Source organism: Saccostrea echinata, unplaced genomic scaffold (assembly GCF_033153115.1).
Source record: "Saccostrea echinata isolate AGI-Se365-2 ecotype Australia unplaced genomic scaffold, CSIRO_AGI_Sech_v1 ptg000025l, whole genome shotgun sequence".
In the NCBI taxonomy this organism is placed as follows: domain Eukaryota; kingdom Metazoa; phylum Mollusca; class Bivalvia; order Ostreida; family Ostreidae; genus Saccostrea; species Saccostrea echinata.
In genome coordinates this window covers 22,233,398-22,255,598 of record NW_026889774.1, presented here as the reverse complement: position 1 = coordinate 22,255,598, position 22,201 = coordinate 22,233,398, and the positions used below count along the sequence as shown (strand labels likewise).

General features: G+C 33.5%; 1 protein-coding gene across 1 annotated transcript in view; it reads right to left on the bottom strand.

Moving 5' to 3' along the window:
• The window catches only part of LOC133192185 (centriolin-like), a 55,518-nt gene that overhangs the window by 11,090 nt on the left and 22,227 nt on the right, over positions 1-22,201 (bottom strand). The window contains exons 9-38 of the mRNA XM_061328148.1: positions 21,189-21,209; positions 19,885-20,039; positions 18,458-18,595; positions 17,376-17,529; positions 16,972-17,192; positions 16,280-16,456; positions 15,605-15,739; positions 15,371-15,472; positions 15,044-15,172; positions 13,668-13,763; positions 13,465-13,557; positions 12,989-13,138; positions 12,788-12,886; positions 12,118-12,265; positions 11,939-11,959; positions 11,356-11,469; positions 10,998-11,152; positions 10,691-10,822; positions 10,423-10,585; positions 9,515-10,270; positions 7,381-7,493; positions 5,813-5,878; positions 5,462-5,530; positions 4,695-4,858; positions 4,379-4,574; positions 3,463-3,669; positions 3,134-3,198; positions 2,705-2,831; positions 600-764; positions 93-368 (exon numbers count right to left, since the gene is read on the bottom strand). Coding sequence (XP_061184132.1) covers positions 93-368; positions 600-764; positions 2,705-2,831; positions 3,134-3,198; positions 3,463-3,669; positions 4,379-4,574; positions 4,695-4,858; positions 5,462-5,530; positions 5,813-5,878; positions 7,381-7,493; positions 9,515-10,270; positions 10,423-10,585; positions 10,691-10,822; positions 10,998-11,152; positions 11,356-11,469; positions 11,939-11,959; positions 12,118-12,265; positions 12,788-12,886; positions 12,989-13,138; positions 13,465-13,557; positions 13,668-13,763; positions 15,044-15,172; positions 15,371-15,472; positions 15,605-15,739; positions 16,280-16,456; positions 16,972-17,192; positions 17,376-17,529; positions 18,458-18,595; positions 19,885-20,039; positions 21,189-21,209 — 4,607 coding nt within the window. The remainder of the gene's footprint in view (positions 1-92; positions 369-599; positions 765-2,704; positions 2,832-3,133; positions 3,199-3,462; positions 3,670-4,378; positions 4,575-4,694; positions 4,859-5,461; positions 5,531-5,812; positions 5,879-7,380; positions 7,494-9,514; positions 10,271-10,422; positions 10,586-10,690; positions 10,823-10,997; positions 11,153-11,355; positions 11,470-11,938; positions 11,960-12,117; positions 12,266-12,787; positions 12,887-12,988; positions 13,139-13,464; positions 13,558-13,667; positions 13,764-15,043; positions 15,173-15,370; positions 15,473-15,604; positions 15,740-16,279; positions 16,457-16,971; positions 17,193-17,375; positions 17,530-18,457; positions 18,596-19,884; positions 20,040-21,188; positions 21,210-22,201) is intronic.

Below are 22,201 nucleotides of genomic sequence, written 5' to 3'. Positions count from 1 at the left end.
AAAATTGTGGCTGTAGGTGATACAGGTATTTCAAAATATTTTAACTGTTTGTAAAAGCAATTTCAAATATTTTCTACTCCCTCAGTACTTACTGCTAATAATTCTCTTTGCGTTTTCTCTAGTTCTGCCAATTTCTGTGCATGCTGTGATTTTAAACTGTCCAGTTCATGTTTTTCAATCTTTTGCATTTCAAATACATGCTGAAGTTCAGTTTTGTTTTTGTTCACAGAATTAATTAGTTTTTGTAGCACTTCATCCTCTGTTTCTACTTCCTCCTTACGTTTATGAAGTTCACCTCGTTTGATTTTCAGAGTTTGTAACAGTTCATTTTTCTGCATTTCCAATTCACTTACTTTGTCCTTGAGATCCTACAAAAATTAACACTTTGCAATTTACATACATGTACCTACACACTCAAAACATGCAAATCAAATACTTACATTTTAATCTCTCTACTAAGCTTTTGAATAAAATAAAAAAAGAGTAAGCCATTGCACTGATACAACTACTCCCAGTATATCTGTAACTGATTCTCTCTCTCCTATCTCACTTGAGATTATCTCACTTGAGATTCTCTCTTTCTCTGCCCTGATCATTACCCTAGCCTCCCTCTGCCTGGAAACACATTCTGCCTCGGCATCCCGTAGCACTGACGTAAGCTCTGTTGATTTTTTCTCCAGTGATTCTTGCAGTATCTTGAACTCTGTTCTCTTCTTACCCATCTTCTGGTCCAGTTTTTCTAGCTCCTGTTTCTGTTGGTCAATCTGTAAGATTTAAGGAATCAAAATTATATCCTGTATTTTATTGTCATTAGTCTGAATTATACCTACAATTGACTAAAGAAATGTGCAACACTTACCATGGTATGATGAAATGGAGATGTCCATATGCAGTTGTACATAATAACATTTGGAAAATTTTGATTACAATTTCCCCCCTAATAACATCTTAAATGATTTCGCACTATTTCCACTCTTCATTCATAGCTTATAACCTTTATAAACATGTAATATTCATTGTGCCTCACGGTGAATGATTACATGTACACGGGTTTTTACTTAAAGATTATAAGAACAACTGGTACTTTTGCCAGGGGAATAGTTTATTCTTTTCACCCTATATGAAATCTTAATCTACATGTACATTACAGCTGAAGAAGTCAGTTGGCACTGTCCATTGAGCTAGATAACATCTGGCAATTGTTTGTTTACTTAAAATTTTTATTTAAAATATCTCAGTACACGTATTACAAGATACATACATTCATATTGCTCAAACATAAAACTGGATCAAGTTTAATTTGAGATTAAAAAAGAAAATCACATTTTTATAATTTTTTAAAGAATAATGATCACACTATATAATATAAATATACATGTATATTAATACTGAATCCAGAGATTCGGGGTAAATCCAAGTAGTTTAATCTCATTCCAAAGATCTTGTATAATTCTTAAGATAAATGAAATGCAGTATTGACATAAATGCTTTTTTCTATCGATAAAATACAGGAATTCTTCATTTAATATCAAACAGTAATGTATTGCTGGATAAGTGACTGAACCCCTACCCCTACATAACTCACCACCAGGCCCTCTAATAGCTTTAAATAATAAAGTGCTACAATGAAAATTTAACATTATAATATGTAAACATGGATTTCAAAAAAATAATGTTTCCCGTTTAAAAAAAATGCATACAATGGCTGATAACCTGTGTGTGAATGTGGAAGACCAAAAAATACAAACATAAGGAGAAAAGGAAACAAATCCACAGCACCAACAGAAATTCCATAACTCAAACAAAGTGGAGCCACAAAGCCATGAGAGATGAGAGTCCCCAAACCACAAATGAACAGATGTGTACTGTGAATTTGCAGGATGATGCATGTCTGTGCTGCACATGTGTACAATGCATGTGGGAATATGCAAATACACCTCAACATTACTGACAGGGTTGTTCCCTGCATGAAGTTATTGTAAGCAAAACATAAGTACAAGTCACTTTTTCTAGCATCTCCTAGCAGATAGTCCTTAATAAAGCACATCTTGCGTATATACATGTATATACAGTGGAAAGGGTTATGATTATTTAAAATGAATAGACTGTATATTTTTCAACACATTACTGTACACATCTTTCCATATTCGGAATCTACATTTTATGAAAGGAAACCCCTATATATATGTACAAGAGTGCATGAATTTTATCAACAAAGATATATATATTTATAAATATGCAAGATACATGCAAGGGAGTTAATACAGAGGGAAGGTGCAAGGTGCGTGGGAGAAGGCAAGGAAATGCAGCAAATAGCAAAAAAGCAGAGAGCGCCAAGTTCTGACTTTTCTACAGAGAATCCATATTTACATGTTATATATGGTGGTAAAATCATTATAGCACATCAACACACAATGGCAATGTATTTTGAATGCAAATTGAAAGAACATCCAATCAAACCCTATGATACACGAGTTAGTGGGCCCGGCTGGTGGTGAGTTATAGTTTGACATGGCTCAGTTTTGATCGCCGTTTTAGTGCCCTAGGGTGTAACTGAAAAATATAATGCAACAGAATTGTTCTGTCAGTGTGTAATTTCATTTCTCCATTTCTATTTGTTTGGGATAAAGAGCTTAGAACAGAAAAATATTCTCACCTGGTCTAGTACAATACACAATAGGTATGAAAATTTTTTTTAGATTACCTGATCACGCATTCTTGCAATATCCGCTCGACGTTTGGTCAGAACTTCTTCTGCATCATTTAATGCTGACACGGTTTCTTTCTCTCTGGCAGATGCTGCAGCAAGCTCAGCATGAAGTTTGTGTAAGCTGAAAATATATTTAAAGTGTTTATACATGTACATTGTAGGGAAAAAAAATGTCTATCAGTGTCGTCAATTACAAGATAACATGGCAGAACCATGAACATTAAAACTTGTCTAATTTGTACACCACTGGTTCCAGTTCCAAAGAAATTGGCTGAATTGGACAACATGCCAGATTAGACAAGTTAAACAATTGATTTTTTTTAAATATTGAAAGGGACTTAAAGTTTACATTGTATTAGGCAAGATTTTGGAATACACAACATCCAGATTAGACGAGTTTCACTGTATATGCATTTGACCTACTTTTGAGTAGCACTTCTTATCCGACTCTCTAGATCTTTGTACTCTGCATCTTTTTTGGCAGTGACCTGTAAAGGAAATGAAACACATGTTAAAACAACACAGTTTGAAACCCTTATTGTCCCATTCAATTGCTATATTAACCAAACAGCAAGACATTTTCAGCATACAAATGTCAATTAACACCCTATGTCTAATTTTCATTAGATTTCCCACTACCGGTACCTAATTTTTTTGGCATTGAGCAAACATAAGATGATTTGATTTTCTTTTCTATATAACGTGAAAATTTTGTAGCTCCATGTTACGACTCTATCCCTCCTATATTGTACCTGGTTGATGTCTCTTAATAGTCTCTCTTGCTTTGCTCGTTTTCGCTCTGCATCTTTGACCTCTGCCCTTATTGCACTGAGCGTGTCCGAGGCTTTAATGAGCTCTACCCCAGCCTGATTGGCTCGCTTCTCCAGTTCCCCTGTCTCTTTTACTGTATTTTGCAAACTCTCTGCTGCCAAGTCAAACTTCTGTACAGTCTGTCTTGCCTGCAAAAAAAATACAGTATGTTACTTAATGCTAGAAAATTGTCATCATTGTTTTATCTATACCCTTCCTCAATTAGATAGTTTTGAAGCTGGGTCAATAGAAGAATTTACAAAGGCACAAGCTGTAAGTCTATTGAAGATTTGGGCAGGTATTTAAAATCGAGGTGATTTGTTTTTTTTTCTTGAAGTGTTTGAGCCAAACAATCCAGGATATATCTTTAAGACACAGGAAAGCCACAATTCTAAACTTTTAAAATATACATGTCGCATGTATATCAATCCAATTACCAGGGGTACTTGAAAAACAAAGTATCTTTTGTGACAAAAGTTTTGTCCCATCATTTTTGCCGAGTTCTCTGGTCACATTTCTTTCATTATCTATTATTTATTTAATATCCTTATGATGGATACACGTCCATTCCAACATATGCAGTTATAATTTTTTTTGTTTGGTTAATTAGTTTGGCATTCTAATAAATGCTCATTTAGGACAATAAGCAAAAAACAAGCAGTGTATACTCATGGGTAGAGATTAATGAATAATATGTTTGGAAAAGTTGAAGACAATGGCATAATTTAGATTACAAATAATTGCTTAATGCAGAAATTTTTATCTTACCATCAATGTTTTTTTCTCAGTTTCAACGTACTATTACTGTAACAATGAAAACCGAGGAATCCAATATTTAATAAAATTTAATATAATCACCTCTTCTTTAGCATCCTCCAGATCGGAGTTACAAACACGCAGGAGTTTGTCTGCATCCTGTAATTGACTCCTCCGCTTGGCCAAGGTTCTCTCTAGTGCTTCAATTTCATTTCGTAAGAACTTCCTACGGCTTCCAGCCATGCCTATATCATCTTCCTCCGTGAAAGACTCATCAAACACATTGGCTCGTAAACGCCTTTTGAAAGTGAAAGTAAAACTTGCATTATTATCAAGTAGGTCTTTTTTGCGTATCGACAGAATAACATAAAATATACACATATATGTCAATATTCTTCTAATGTCTACATTTCTTTACCTTTTTTTGTTTTCTTTTGCATTGTGATGTCTCATAAATTGCAGTTCATCCCTTGCTGCTATTCTTTCATGTTCGAGGAATTTCTCCTCTCTTTTTAAGTCTTTCAAACATTTCTTCTGTTTGTCAATGGCTAAATCCAATCCCTCAAGCTCATCTCTTCTTTGCTGTTAATGAACATTTTATGAAAATTTAAAAACTTATTCATACAGAAGAGAAAGCTGTTTGTCAATGGCTAAATCCAATCCCTCAAGCTCATCTCTTCTTTGCTGTTAATGAACATTTTATGAAAATTTAAAAACTTATTCATACAGAAGAGAAAGATGTTTCTTAACCAATGTATATAATGATAAACAATACACTGGTGGAGCAAAGTTTTGTGTTGGCAAACTAGTATTTGACCTTTTAATCTCATGTATAACCCTGATATAATAAGAAACCTAAGTCTGACTAAAAATGAAGTCTCTGTCTCACTTTGTTAAGATCTACCTGGTATATCGAAAACAGCTTGTCCAAAAACAATATGCCCCCAATCTCCATCATTTAGGATATTGAAAGTTTGTACAAATTGTTACAATAAAGTCCACCACAAAAGGGCATATAGATCCCGACATAAATTACTACTAGCGTAAATTTTGTTATGCACACACTCACTTCATTGCAAGGGGGTAATGAAGTCCCCATGAAAGTGATCGTCATTTTACAGTTATGATAAAGGTCAAGGACTGTCATTAAATTTACAATACTCGACAAGACAATGTAAGACATACCTCTAACTCCCCGCGTAATCTACGTATCAATCTGTTCTCATCCTCCTCCTCTGCCTGTCGTTGTAATTCCTTTGAAAAGATACAAGATGTTAATTCACATCCAAATAAATTTATGCATTATATTATACTCATCTACTTTTAAAAATACACATCCTGTTTTTTAAAAAAATTCACTTTTATTGAGTTACCTTCATCTATAGTTTCATTATGTTTTTTTAAAAAATCCACTTTTATTGAGTTACCCTCATCTATAGTTTCATTATTCAAATAGCTATCATGTTACTATAAGTACATTCATTAATTATTCCCTCCAAATGCAAGAAAAAAAAAACAATGAACTTTAAAACTTACTTCCTCTCGAGCAACCTTTGCCTTGATTCTTTTGAGTTTTTCCTGAAGTTCTGCTATATAATCCTCCTACAAAAACCATTCCATGAAATGTCAATATTACAGTAATTGTGTTGTCAAGCAGCTGGACATTGAAAGGTAGTAAAAAAACAAAATTAATACAGTAAAACACGCTTATAACAAAGTGTCAGGGACAGATGATTTTGCTTCACTATAAGCGTAATTCATTATTTTCATTAGGTTTACAATATATATATATATATAAAAGTCATGGGGAATGAAAATCACTCTGCTGTAAGCGTCAATTCGCTATAAGCGTGTTCGCTATAAGCCTGTTTTACTGTAAGTTTCTATGCTATATATTAGAGATCTAAATCACAATATCTATATCAATTAAAGTGTTGTTTGTCAGAATTAACATAAAACTTAGAGAGCTATTTCATGTGGGTTTTTTTAAAATATTTTCATTAAAAAAATAAAAACAATATAATATCTCTTAAAATAGAAATGTTAAGAACAAAACCTCTCTCTTTTAATCCTGACTTTTTCCTGGTTTCGTATGCCTTTTTTTCTCAACAATATATTCCTTTTTTGTGAAAAGGTACAGCTTTCAAGCTTTTACTCATAAGCACATTACTTAATGGGGCATTTAAATATGAGACTCTGGGGATAACTTTATGCCTTTTCTCAACTCTTTAAAAGCTTTCATTAGGGTTTATATTGAGCAATAAATCTACTTAATTGAAAAACTTTGATCTACAGGGCTCAGTCTCAACAATGAATTTTACTGAGTATTTAAAAAACTATTAGATGTACTGATTTAAGATTTGTCAAATTTCTATAGACCATAAATTTACAACTTTGGTTTTCATTTATGTTTATTTATATATTCAGAGTTGAGTGCAAAAACATTTTAGGCTGAAAATCGTTAAAAGATATGCTTTCAAAATTCCCGAAATGTGATTAGGGAATAAAATATTTAGATTTACCTGTAAATCAATACCTTGGATAATGTTTCAATTTGGTATATATGTATATGAAATAACATTGATTAAAGTGTCAAAAAAATCACTATCATACATGAGCCTTTATTTGTTCACATCAAACAAAAATTCTGAGTTTCAATGCAGATGTGCTTAATATATAATTATTAGAGGCTAAGCTTTATTTACACAAGACAGATAAGGCTTAATGCGAGTTGACGGAGGATCTATGACCTGTGATCTATAAACAAGATTATATCAGTTTAATGAATTCCAGTAAATCTCCCCCTAACAACATTGATTTTATACAACTGTAGGTGTTGAATTTTTTTTTTAAGATCATAAGGTTGTATGTGATCAGTTTATAATTTATTTAACACAGAAGTAACTTTTTCATCAAGGTATTTTAAAATAGCCTAATTTAAAGATAACATAAATAATTAATGGATGAAACAATTAATGTATCCCAGTGTCCTGGACATAGTGAATGAAGATAAAATCACAAATTGTGAAAAAAAAAATCCACTTTGTCTGTAATTGTTTCCATTCATTGAATCATGATTCACAATTATAGAATTTTTTATTTACCAGATCATGGTGTTCAGGTACGTTACAGAACAGGTACGTATCATCTCCCCCTCCATCTGCGTTCTTCAGGATTCCACGTGGCTGGCCCCCATCCATGCTAACCGACCCTGCCACTGTAATTGTGTACATTTTAAAACATCATTATGTTACATTTTATGCAATGATTTATGATGTAAGCACTATAATGTTAGAAAAAAAAAGGCAGATAGATGCAGTAGCTAGCCTGCCACTGCATTAGTGACACTTACATGTAAAATACTCATTTGAGTATGACTTTTTTATACGCTAAATGCTATAAAAAGAAACCCCCATGATGGCACATTTCAGACGGAAAGGTACGTAAATGCTAGTAAACTAGGCCTCCCAAGATAGCATATTTTCCCATCTATAGAGTTCCTAACAACAGTGCAGCATATCTTTAAATCATGGTGTCAACACAAAAAGACCTACCATGCAGAGCAGATGTTGACTAATTCTTTAATTACTCATTTAATTCCAAAAGCATCATATAGCACAATGTCCTATCCGACAAGAACCATGTGTAAATACCATTCCTAATCCTCCTACATAACTTTTGGATTTACTTGGAATTATTACACAAGAGACTGTTTATTATCTCCTGTATGTTCTCAATAGAACAGACTAATACTGTATAGATGATCCGGATGAGTGAATTTCTCACTGACATGAGTGGGCATGATTTTACTCAGGGTGTATTCAGCTTAGCTCATGTGTCAACAAAGGGGCAGCATGGGTTTTTAATTACTACTAGAATTACCTGCTTTCAGGCTAATTTACCCCGATAATTAGGCAGATAAAAAAATTTTTTGTTTAAAATCTACACTTCTCTTTTGCATTCATTTTTATAACTTATGATCATAGAAGCACATGCATCATATTTTAAGCATCCACCAGTTTAATATGTATTTAATTAATTTATTGATTACTGACATCAAAAAATGTTAAATGACCTTGAAATACATGGTTTGCGAGTATTTAACTGATTCATGCATCACACTAACTAGGCATTCATGCAAAATTTAACCAAGAATTCAACACAATGCATGATCAAAATAGCAATAAACATGCATGATCTTAAAAATAAAATACAAACTACTATCATTCTAAGGATGAAGAAAAATATTGCATGATGTAAGAAATATGCTCCATGACATAAATTTATAACTGAAAAATATTTTGTATCAGATACATTGTACCAAATACCAGTATTTCCTAGTAAGAAATACCATTATTTCCTAGTAAGAATTAGAGCTGTCCTAATACGACTAGTAACCCTCATGGGACATCAAGAAAGGGCATCATATAAAAACTGATAGCTTAAAAAGATCTTGCTAAAAAAAATTTAAAGCAAAATAAAAAAGAATCTTGTTGAAATGTAATTTATTGAAGTTTGTAACACCTGTGGTCATGAAAATTTGACGATCCACAGTCTTGGCATTGAAAAGTCATGGCCAAAAGAACAATAAACTTGTGAATTTTGTGACCTTGACCTTATACAAACAACTACAGTATGGTTAAAAATCATGTTTCAGTTTGCACAATGCAATATCTTATAAAAAGCCTGAACTTTAAAAATTTTGACAAACTTGTCTGGAAAAAAAACCCAGGTTCATATATTCAAATGGTATATATTATTTCTACAAAGTTTAAAATAAAATATTTAATAGTTCAAGAGATAATCCCCAGCAAAAAAATGTCTACAGACAGACAGAGAGAAAGACTGTTTGCAGGGGGTATATTAGAAAAATTCTGAACACCAATATTTCCTCACTCTGCTTTCTCCGTATTGGTATCAGATTACATGTAAATGTTTAAAGTTCTAATGTTAAGGCCATCTTTAAAAAAAAATGTTTGTTTCCCCTTTCCCGGCGAACTGGCTAAAAATGGTCCGACTCGAAACTTTTTATAACCTCCAGGAAACAATATATATTTTAAAAAATTTATTCCAATATATTTTCAAAATTCAGCATTGATATTGAAATTTTCAAGGGAAAAAAAATTTCCCACCTACCTACCAACCCAATATTTTTAACCTGGGTCAGGAGAGGGCAAACAAGCATTACACTGTATTTTAAAGATGGCCTACTGTAAAATGATATTTCAGGACACTTACCTATGGGACTGGGTGGGACAGTCATAGAACCATCTGGTGCGCGACCCTTCACGGGTGTTCCAGCTGCTACTGGAGCTAATGGCAGAAATGTGACCCGGGGGCCTGGAGAAGCTGGACCATACTGAGTGGATCCTGAGGAAGGTGGAGGTGGGGGTGGTGGGGCACCACCGGGAGGGTAGTAGATCCTGCCAGCGGGTCGTTCAGGAGACGTGGAGTACGCAGGTAGGAACATCCTACCAGATCCTGTGGACTGAATAGGATTTGCTGCCACAGGTACATAATTTATCTGTCCAACAGGGTAAGAAGTCTGTGTTCCATGGGTGCCTGGAGTCTGAGTGGCACAAGCAGCTACACCTGGGTTTGTACCATACCCATAGGCCTGCGTGGCACCATATCCAGGTGTCTGGGTACTGCCATAGCCTGGTGTTTGTGTGCCTGCAATTCCTGGGGTCTGACTGACCCCTCTAGTTTGAGCAACACCCTGTGGAAAGAGACTACTGTGGAAGGACCCTGTGGCTGGTTGATATCCTGGAATGTTGTGAGAGGGCTGTGGCTGGGGACCCTGACTAGCATTGACCACACCTGATGGATAGACACCTGGAGTCTGAACTGGCTTGTAAGCTTGTGGCTTATGCACTGGCTCAAATGCTGTTTTAGAGCGGGAAGATCTGGTTCTTTCTCGTCCTGTTCGGCTAGGTCCAGATCTTCCACTCCTGTGACTTCTCACACTTTCCCTGTCTGAATCACGAGCTCCACCTATCAATACAGATAACAGCTTTAACTATCTTGAGTTTTGGTATTAAGAAATATTTTGGGGCAAATTTAATACACATGTACCATTTGGTTGTTAAAAATGTGTGCAACAGACAGAAAATAATGTATTGAAATTTAATGACAGCTGTTCTTACCTCTGCTGGAATGTCTCTGTCCTTGTGTAAGTCGACCTTCACTTGACCTTGACCTTCCTGCTGGTCTCCCTCCAGATAGTGCTCTTGCTTCCCCTCTCTCTGCCCCTATACCTGGCTGATAACTACCATATGGAGCCCCACCCTGAGCTGTATACTGAGGATCCTAAAAAAACAGGTAACATAACATTAAAAGATTAGCCTGTCAATTTAGTATTTAGAAGACAGAACATGAAAACTGTTTAGTAAATGTTCATGATAATTTTCATACCATCGTTCCTCTTGCTCCAGGCACTGATCCCATTGGTGCCCCAGGCATGACCCCAATAGGAGCTCCTAGTTGCTGTGTTAATACTGGTCTGTAAGGTGAGGGTCCAGAAGCTTGACCGTGATATGGCATTCCCTGAGGGACCAAAAAAATTGGAAAGATTAATAAACAGGAACAAGTTTGAAATCTGTTTTTTCTCTCTTTATCTTCAAATTATCAATTCTAATAAAAGGTATAGCCATGTTTTTTAAAAATGTACCTCCTCTGATTCTGATGGAAAAAAGTAAAAGAAACAGTGATTGTAACTAACCTGAGATGGGCCCACCCCAGTGCCGGCTTGAGTGCCTACTGTACCCTGGGGATTCGGCATGGACTGAATGTATGCAGACTGCATGGCTAGTGTCTCTTTTAAGCGGTTGACCTCCTGTCTTAATTTCCACAACTCATCATCAAAAGCAGGACCAGCTGTTACAAAAAGGAACAATTTCATTATTTTGTTTTGTTTTTTTTAATGGCAAAAAAAAACAGAAATAAATGTACATAGACAAACAAGGCAGAAGTCTCTGATGAGCCTGAACCAAAATTTTTTTCCTCAATCCTAAAAATTCAACCCCATGATATTAAGCGATTGTACAGTAATTGTTTAGAGTCTATATATGATTCCTGACCTGCAGCACTTCCTCCAGCAGCCATTGTGTCCAGTAGGTGATTCAAATGCTCTATTTCCTGTCGCTGAGTTTCCAAAATGTCATACAGCTTGGTCAACTCAGATTCCTGGGCACCTGGAATATTACAGTGATTACATGGTAAGAATTTACTAAAACCTTTCAGTGCTGAAAAAAAAATTAACAATCCAATTTTTATATAATCAAATAACAAACTTCTAAAATATTTCATCTATTTAAATCTTTTATTGTTTTTGAAAGACATGCAATATTCTGGGATCACAAAATGACAAGACAAAAATATACCCAAATTTAGGTCACTTCAAGAGCATGCTTGGTGGTCATGAATTTTTACTGAATCCATTAAACATCACAATTAAACACTGTGCAGAGACTGGGATCATTTCCATGCAGTTTACTTTCATTTAAGGGCACACAGACACCATTAGTTATAATTAGAAACATATTAAAACCAAGGTGAAAGGGGGATTTTTGGGAATGTGAATGACAATAGGTGCTCCCATTTTTTCCCTATTTTTTCTGGAGTGGTGAAATCAAGTGTTAGTTAAACATCGATCATCTTTACCTGCTTTTGAATTTAAATCAGCTGTTTATAAAGAAAGAAATATTAATATAACACTTCTACATTGAAAATAATATATTAAATTTGATGAACTCTTACATGAAATACCTGTTTATGCTTGTTTCTCAATTTTTTCAGAAAATATGACTCTAGTAATGTTATCTCAGGTTAATAAAACTCACTGATCATCTGATTGTTCATGTTTTTATTCTGCATTTCTCCGTGGAGGATGGCATCACGTTCATCCAACATGTGCTTCAGCTGGTCGGCCGTGACCTGTGCCTGCTCCAGATCTTGAGCGATGACCTGCATTCTAGCCTCATACTTTTCCTACCACAAGAAAATCACAAGTGTTTCTAATCAGTGAATCAATTCAATCTGTAATTTTCATCTTATATCGCTAAGCATTTTATTCAAATTAATTTGAATTCATTACACACACTTTTATATACATGACAGACAAGCAAAGATATGTATCTAAAAACATCTTGAGGTCCAAAAATATTTGCATCCATTTCATTCTGTTGGATTTTTTGCATGGAGGATGCATGTACCACCACCTCAAAGTACTTTTCATACAGAAAAAGAATAATTCCTTGAAAAACCTTTAAAAAAAATTCACAGATCACCAACCCAAAAACTGAGTATACAGGCACCTTAACTTATAATGTGCAAAAACAAAGAAAGGCTGACATCCAGTGAATACTATTATTAAATTATTTTATACCTCTGTTCTGATCTAAAGATAAATATCAACAACAAAGCTTGAAACTCTGTATGTATGGTATGAATCTTTCAACAAGAAATAAAACTTCTATCTATTCTTCAGAAGGATTGAGTTATTCCCCTTACTTTTTCCAGTTCGTTTTCCTCCCTGGTCTTGGCTAGTTCTTCTTCTTGCTCCCTCACCATCTGTTCTAACATGGCAGCCTCATTTTCTACATTGGCCAGCTATAAATAATTACAGACTCATTGAAATTCCAATACTTTCTTTTAAATGCAAACAAATGTTTATTTATTAAAAAAAATATTGTCATATTTTGAAGCACTTACATGCTTTGCATTTTCATTCTCCTTGACTCTCATGTTACGCCTTAGTTCTAGCAGCTCCCTCTGGAGCTCATCATACAGAGCTTTCTCCTCAGAATTCAATGAGTCTGTTTCAGACTCTGGCCGGTACACTATCTTCATAATTGGTCGACCCTATTAAGCAAGTATTGAGGGTAAAGCATTGTGTGTTTCATTTCTACTTTAATAAACTAAATATTAAAGTTTGTGAGACAGAATTTGTGTTAGTTTTGTTTGGTCGTGGTTATTTTCAGACATAGTGTAGTATTTTCTGGATTTCCCTCTGTACTGAAAAAGGTATTTTTAGAAAGCACTGACTTTCGTCATTATTCAATAAAATATCTCAGAGTCTTTTCATTAGACTTGATATTTCCCATCAAATTTATTTCCTTCTGCAAAAATAAATAAATAAAAAACTTTTTCAAAAAAAAATAAGAACCCCCCTCCCTATCAGTAATTACCTGAGCAGACTTATTCTCCAGATCTTTGTATGCTGCTTTTAGTCTCTGTATTTCATTCTGCAGATCCCTATTCGCTCTTTTCTCTGCCTCCAACTAAAAACAGTCAATAAATGAGGACTTTACTTAAAAATCTAGTGTCTTATAAGCTACCTGAAGAAATCCCCTCATTTTTCTTCTTGTTTTCAAACTCGGACATACATTACCTTCTCATCCCTACTCTGGTCTTTCTCGGACCGTCTTTGTAACTTGTTTTCTGCCTTTTTCAGATTTTCTCTCAGTGTCTGAATTTCTGCATCAGCCTGTAAGAAATTTAAAATTCATGATGAAGACTTGTCCATAAAATGTTCTTATCTAGCATTAGAACATTGTGTTGACTAACAAAATGCTTTCCTATTTCAACATATTCCATGCCCCCTTCATACATCCCAAGCCTTTGTTAAAACAAATAAGATACAAAATATGTGATGAATTTACTTCTTGTATTATGGAAAAAAAATTAAAAAAATTTTGTCTGAAAACATATGTGCTCACTGACTGATATTGGTACTACTGTGTACTGTTTGATTGAATGTTGCTTGATAAAACTCCTCTTTCTCAACATGACATAAGTACAAGATTTCAAGATTAATACAGCTGAGTCTAATAAGCTTGTGAAAAAGAGAATTATTTCGAGATTGAATCTTTATAATATTATAATAATAATAAGATATATAATATCTTAATATATACATGTAACATGTGAGTAGAGAATTGGAGATGTTTTGCAATTTTCTAAACAAAGCTTAAAGATATATTACAATATGAATAAGGTATAATGGGAAAATTTCCTGGATGGGTAATACTTGCACAAGGCCAATAACAAATGACTTCTTATGAAATCATCCCTTGATTTTTTCCAAAGCTTGGGTAATATACAGTATTAAAAGCGTGCTTGTTATATTTGCCCAAATTCCATACTGAAAGGACATTCATTTGAAACAATAAAATATGGCTGAAAAATTTCCCATTTTACAGAACCAGTTGAATGTGTACATTTATCTTTCCTCCACCTAACAGGAAAGAAAGATTTTTCAAACAAAATGATCAATGATTCTACAGAAAGTTTACAGGCAGATGTATTATAAAGATAACATTTTAATAAGATTCTAAAACATTGCTCATGAAGTTCAGGCTACATGTATTTCAACACTAAAGTCGAATAAAGTTGTCATAAGAAATAAAATATAAGTACTACAAAGATTTTGTTGAAAGATTTAAGACATCATTTATGCAGTTTAATATAAATCTACACTACTACTTTGAGGTTGTAATAAAGCTAAGTTTCATCAGCTATGTCATTCCCGGCAAGTGTTACAATCACTTACATGTACATTGCCAGATTCGAGAGGCTACCAAGGGGAAACATCATGATTATATAATTATCTTTTTTTTTTTGACAAGCTTTAATAATTTTGTCACAAATGAAATAATGAAAATACTTTTAAAAAAAAAAGAATAAGAAAAAAATATATACTTTGATATTTGTTTAAAACCAATCATTATTATATATCTCAAATCACAAAGTCTGAGTTTCATGTACCTGGGTAGTGGTTTTCTTCATCTGTTCCACTTCGTGGAGACTTTTATTGGCATTATCCTGGATAAACTGCTGAAGTTCCTTGAAAGTTTTTCCTAGCACATCTCTGTCACTCTGTGGGCTGATAGGGCTCTACAAGGTGGAACACAGCTAATCAGTTAATGATACTCAACAGCAGAAATATGTTTATCAAAAATGAAAGGAACCTCTTTAACAATTTATATACAGGGACATACAATGTGCCTTTTTTCTTAACAAACAAGTTACATGAGGCACTACTGAAATGATCAACTCCATCAGAAGTAATAAAATCAAGGAAAAATAACCTACCCTGCCAGCTTTAATGGTCTGTGTGAGGTCCTTTAACCGTTTCTTTAATTCTGGTTGAGGAATGGAGTCATTTAATTTTCTATCTCTATCACTTAATTGAGCCTAAAATATAGAGTATTAACAAAATGATTAAGAGATCATTCCTACACAGCCTTTCCAAGTATTTCAGATATCAGGATATGTTAGAAAGGCAACAAGAGACAGACACAACAACTAACAGTTACAACAACATACCATAGTATTATTATATTGACCCTGTAGTTTCCTGATCTCATCCTCGAGATGCTGTTTTTCTCGAGCTTCCTTCATGGCTCGCTCTGCTCTCTCTCGCTCAGTCTGTATTTGTCGCTCAAATTGTTGTCTATCATTCTGCAAAACCAAATCAAAACATTTTACATACTAATATAAAATTGATATCTCAAACACTGGGCCCCAATTCACTAAAGAACTTACGATTAAAACCAAAATGTAATTTTTCAAATAACTCTTGTTTTTTAAATAAATTTGGAAATCTTTTTCATCTTTTTTAAAGGGAATTTTGGAAGATATATTTATGCAAACAATTTAAAAAAAAGAATCATTTATTTTGCAATATTTTACAAGCAACTAAAATTGTAAATTCTTTTGTAAAATGGGCCCCTGATGTCTCGAATACCATGGATATGCTAAAGTGAGTTAGAAATTGCAACCAATTTTTCTTTATATATTTTAACCTCAATATCTTGAATCCTTGGATCCTTGATTTTTTATCTCAGCTCCAGTGCGTTAAAGACAACAAGGTTTGTCTGAACTTTAATAGCTCACAAAAGAAAAATGTAGGGACTTTCAATATCACAACAACTTTTTAAATATTTCTCCAGCTAGATTTTTAGTGATTTTCCCTTAATGACTTCAGTCGATGTCACTTACATTGACTTTCCTTTCCGCGTCTTTCATAGCTCGCTTCATTTCCTGGAGTTCATGAGCTGTAGACTCCATCCTGTCCTGATACTCTGCATCCTTGGAGCGATTTCTGTGGATCTGGTCCTCCAGAGTCCGGTTCATATCCTGGTGTTTGGCCAGCGAGTCCTCCAACTCCATCAGTCTCTGTGGAGTTAAAAATACAACAATCACTGAAAAAATGTAAATTAGAAATGTCATCGATAATTTCTGGTAATCAAAGTATATAATCTACAAAATATTCATTAAGCCCACCTAAGTGATAAATATTATGTATTAAAGAAAAGAGGAACAACCCAATTCCCTTTTCTCTAAATTGTTACAGTTCACTTCAAGTCTGTTTATCAGTATTGAATATTAAAATACGTATTCATTGTATTTGTATACTGATGTTGAATTACTCTCTTAAAAATGTCTTCAAGGTATAATACCCCCCCCCCCCAAATAATTAAGAATCAATATTTTAATAAACAAACTTGAAAATAGAACAAATGTCTATCACCTCATCTGATTCTTTATCAGAGACCTGTAATCACGATAATAATTACTGGGTAAAGCCATAATAAAACATGCCACGAAAAAAAACAAATTAATTCAATCAAAAGGAAACTAAATAAATTAAGACCATCAGGATTTTTACAGATATAAATAGTTGTCCTTACCTGCTCAAGGGTTGGCACTTTGCTAGCTTCGCTGTCCAAGACACTGAGCTCCTGCTCAAGTTTACGACACTGATCATCGAGCGCCATCTTCTCACTAAGCAGTGTCTCATAATCTCGCTGAGCTTTCTGACCCTTTGTCTTCACGTGAGATAAGTATCCCTGTAATCCTCCAACAATCTCGTCCAGATCATTACGAATGGATTCATTACTTTCAATACGATCTACAAGAATTTTTCACCAAAAACTTAATGTACCGATACTTTTCAAAAAATTTTAGGAAGCCAGTATCTTTAAAGAATATCATAATAATGAAAACTCTACAAAATCTCAATCCAACTTTTACAAAACTCATCAGTTTTATTAAATAGTGTTCTCCTCGCTGAGTCTTTATAAAAATATCTCACCATCATTTAGTTGAACTTCTAGCTTTTTGATGTCTTCTGTTTCCCTAGCAATGGTGTCTAACATGACCTCCAGTTGTTGGTTAAGCTGGCCATACATCTGGTTACTCTCACTAATCTGTTGCTCCTTATCAACCATTTCAGCATACAGCTTCCTCTAAAAAAGCAAAAAAATATTCGGTTTTAAATTTAAATAAAGTTTATATAAAAGAAAAATCAATTAACACATTATTTTGGTTCTTCCACAAAATGACCAAAAATGTTTATTGGGTAACACATTGTAGAAAATGCACTTCCTCTACATCATATATCTCAATGGACCTTTTCCCATTTCACCTCTACTGATACATTACTTTGTATGCTACCTTAATCCTTATAAAGAACAACTAAAAACAACCCAAAGGCCAAAACACTTTGACAGAGAATCTCTCTCTCTCTCTCTCTCTCTCTTACCCTGTCTTTAAACTAATTCAAAATTGCTCATTTTTGTGTAAAAGAAATATAAACTAACTTCTACCAAACTACTGATAAATTAGTGTAGTCAAAATTGAACATTTTCAAATATTGATCTGAAATTCGTATCTGATTCAAGATTTTTCTTCCTCATTAAAGCCTTTGGTAAAATTGTAAGCTAATCCATCACATCCTAAAGCTCACCTTTTTCTCCTTTCTGTTTCTCCACTTAAATCCTAAATACTTGAAATGTGGATAAACAACTTTTTTTATACACTTTCGTAAAGCACTCTGATGTCAATTCCACTTCCAGATCAATTTATAACACTAATGGTTTACAAAATTAATCAAACATTAGCATTACGGTCAAATTAAATTTATTAAAGAAAATGAATACAGTAAATTCATGCTTATACCAAATTCATTCCTATTAATAGAGTAACAGACTGTCAACAGGAAAAGCAATGTATGATCCATACATTTGCTATAAGCATGTTTTCCTGTACATGTTTTCCTGAAAATGATGTCTTAAAGTTACCAGCCTGAGGTATAAGATATTCTTTAAACATGAGGGTTACTAGATGTAACCTTACTTGGGGAGGATCAGAAGGGGGGACAAATGAGACCCTTACATATTTTGGATCCTTTGTGTCCAGTCTCTCCAGCTGTCCTTTGAGTCGAGCCACCTCCATTTTGTTCTGATGCATGGAATTCTTTGTTTTATCCATCTCTTCCTCAATCTGTGTGGCGCTGTCTCGCAGTTCATTTACCTGTTTTTCAGAATCATTTTCTTTATTATAATGCCATTAATGCTTTCTAGTATATACTACCGTATATACTCGCCTATAAGTCGGTCCGCCTATAAGTCGGTTGTGATTTTTGAGATTATTTTGGAGGGATTTGCCATTGACCCGCCTATAAGTCGGTACAACTTTTTGCCAGGATCGGTGGACAATTTCAAATCAATGCTTTAATGTTTTAACATGTGTTTCAAATAATATTTTGAGAAATTACGCGGATATTTTATCTCTCTTTTTTCTTCTCTTAAAAATTTCATATCAATACTCTAATGTATTTACCTGTGTTCAAATAATATGTTAGGATATGACATCGGTAATTAATATTTTTATTTTTCAACAAACCAAACCACTACCATTTTAGTTTCTTTCTATACTGTTTTGTTTAAGCGTTAAATCCCTTGTCTTGTATATTTTATACATCGACCTCGATCATTGGCGGATCTCTGTTTCTTTGGCATGGTGATGAACTATGTAACGAGTCTACCAACATTTTGATGATATTTAATTAGGAGGTGCTCAATGTCCAAGCTATATCTATAGTTTTTAATAACGCTATGTTTGATCTTTTATTAGCAATTATCGTCTCTTATTTACCTGTATCCCTTACCTGACACCATGTTTATTTAGTGGCACGCGCCCCGAGAAAATTGTGTACCACACATGGGAAGCATTTTCATAAACAATCGAGATTTAATAGACTCCAGTATAATATTCTGAATTATTTTTTAAGAATATCATATCTGTTGTCAAAAACATCGCAGACGGTACATAATTATACATTAATGCTTAACGTATTATATTGGGTTCGCAATTCCATTTTACCGATAAACGATAGATTTACAGTAAGTCACAAGTTAATATAAAGAAATATTTTTGTTAATAATTAATCAAATAAATAATATACACTTAAGATTAAAATAAAATCATTAAAACATGTAAATACTTTTACTTTATATATAATCTTAGAATACATAAATAATATAATAATATAATACGTCCAGACATTTCTCAACGATAATCGTCGAAGTTATGTAAAAAATACCACATTTCGTCTTCCAAAAAAAATACCAAGCTTTTGATGACTCGCCTATAAGTCGGACATAGAGTTTTGGACCAAAAGTTAACTCCCAAAAACTGACTTATAGGCGAGTATATATGGTACTCATATTCTTGCCAGTAACAAATTTGTTTTACAATTTTAAGCCAAATCAAAGGGAAAATTTTGGGAGGGGTATATGGGGAGTTAGGGGGTTACTCACTAGCTGCATTTTCTTGGCCATTCTCTGACGTATCTGGACCTTGATATCGTCTTTGTCCGGGATATCTCCCATACGTTTGAGGTCTTTCGTGGCCTGCAGTAGTTTTCTCTCAGTCCCCATAAGATCATCTTGTAACCTTTTCAGTCTATCCTCCGCTGTTAACGTACAACAAACATATTAACTACTGCCTACATCAAAATGGACAACATTCTCTGAATCATTTCAGGACTGTCTTCACTGTCATAAAAATTCTTCAACACTAAATTGAAATCAAGCTGTGTTTTATGTGCTTTGCCTTATCTTATATAAGATGTGAGATTAGTTCAAATGAGACTACTTAGATGATAAGCTGTACATGTAATTATAAAACAGTAATGAGAATTTTAAAAATTTAATAAGTGCTGACTTACTTTGTCTACCAGTATATACAACAACAACGACAAAAATACTTGAAATTCACATCTATAAAATAAAATTCTAGCACATTCTGACAGCAAGACATCCACAATATGAAATTACAATAAGATGTGTGTTGGTGCATAAAATGAAATCATTTAATGAATTTTTTAATTTTAAGAAAAAAAACTACCGTAGTAGGAAGGTCAAAGGTAATTAAAATGGACAGTTTGATCAATTCACTTTAAATTGTAAAATTATATGTATATATCAACTCAATGCCCAATGGTTAATTTTGTGAACATAGTGAATACATAATGCTAATAAAGTGGAAAATATGTTACAAACATTCAAGGAAGAAGAAGGGAAATGTTCGGTCAATGAAGGGCTATATTACCAAGACAAAAACACCAACAGGACGAAATAATTAGCAAAAAAGGATACAGATGTTCTACAGATGCTAACTAATTAACTTGGTGAAGTTAATTAACTAACAAGATATGATGAGCAAAATGGAGAATGGCAAAAAATAAAATAATTGCAAATTCAAAAGATTTTTATTTCAGACTTTATATCATTTTTTTCCTTTTTGATAAGAACTTAAGCATGCTTCCTGAGAGAGCACTTTGATGTTAGCTTCTACTCTTGATAGAATTCATTTATCCATTCAAGCACCAAGTATGGTAACTGATTGATGTTTTCTTCATTCAATAAAGGAAAAAATTTTTTCAGCCACTGAGCAGGTAAATTTATGGATACTCCAAATTATGAAAGAGGCCACAACAAGATGCTCTCACTAAATTTGCTTAAAGTGGAAACTTTGTAAAAATTGATTTTCATTTTGACTCAAACTCTGGACTTTTTAACTTTTCATTTTATCAATGCATTTAGGTGAGGAATATACTTACTTTCTTTTACTCGGCTATTAGCTATTTAATAAATTCACAAACAAAGAATGGTCATTGGTGAAAATTAAATCAACAAATCTGGTTTAAGTGTATCAATGATTGAGGTACAACATAAAAAAAAATATTAAAGTGAAAATAACAACAAGTTCACCCCAAGTTTTAACAAAAGGGCTACAACATTGAACATCTAAAGACAATGAGGATATAAATGTTGAACATCTAAAGATGTTGACAATATAAATGTTGAACATCTAAAGATGTTGACAATATAAATGTTGAACATCTAAAGATGTTGACATGATAGAATTGTTACACTACTAATTAATTAACCACTAATTCTATATATGACATTATATCTAAAGGAAATAGTGTTTTTTTTCTTCTGTAATACCAAAAATCGATGTTATATAAATATGCAACTAGATACATGTATAACCAAACCCTACAATTAACCTGAGACCCAGCATTGTTATTTCTACACCTTGTCCACATTTCTAACTTAGAACTTACAGACTTCATCTGACATAACCATTTGCATAATGTCCCCTAAGACTGCAATATAACAAAGGCTTGCTGACTTTAAGTAACTTATTTGCACTTCAAATACAGTCAAACTTCATTATCTCATACTCAATGGGACCGAGAAAAAACTTCGAGATATCCGAAGACTCAAAATATCTAAAGGGTAAAATAAGTGGTTGGGATTGCCTTATCACTTTGACATATCCCTGGTATCCGAGATATCGGTGTTCAAGATACTGAAGTTCAACTGTATACACATATCCTTGGTGTTATCCTTATGATCCTTAAAGAAACAAAATTTATGGGTGAAGAAAATAATTTACACAAATCTAAAGCTTCAAATTTTCTACACTTAGGTCTAAAACAACAGAACTAGAAAGTAATTCTCCTATAAAGGTCCAATTTACTTCTAAATAATTCACTACAGGTACTGGGTTTGTAAAACACACATGCAATTTGACATTTTTTACAAATATGCAATTCTATATGCA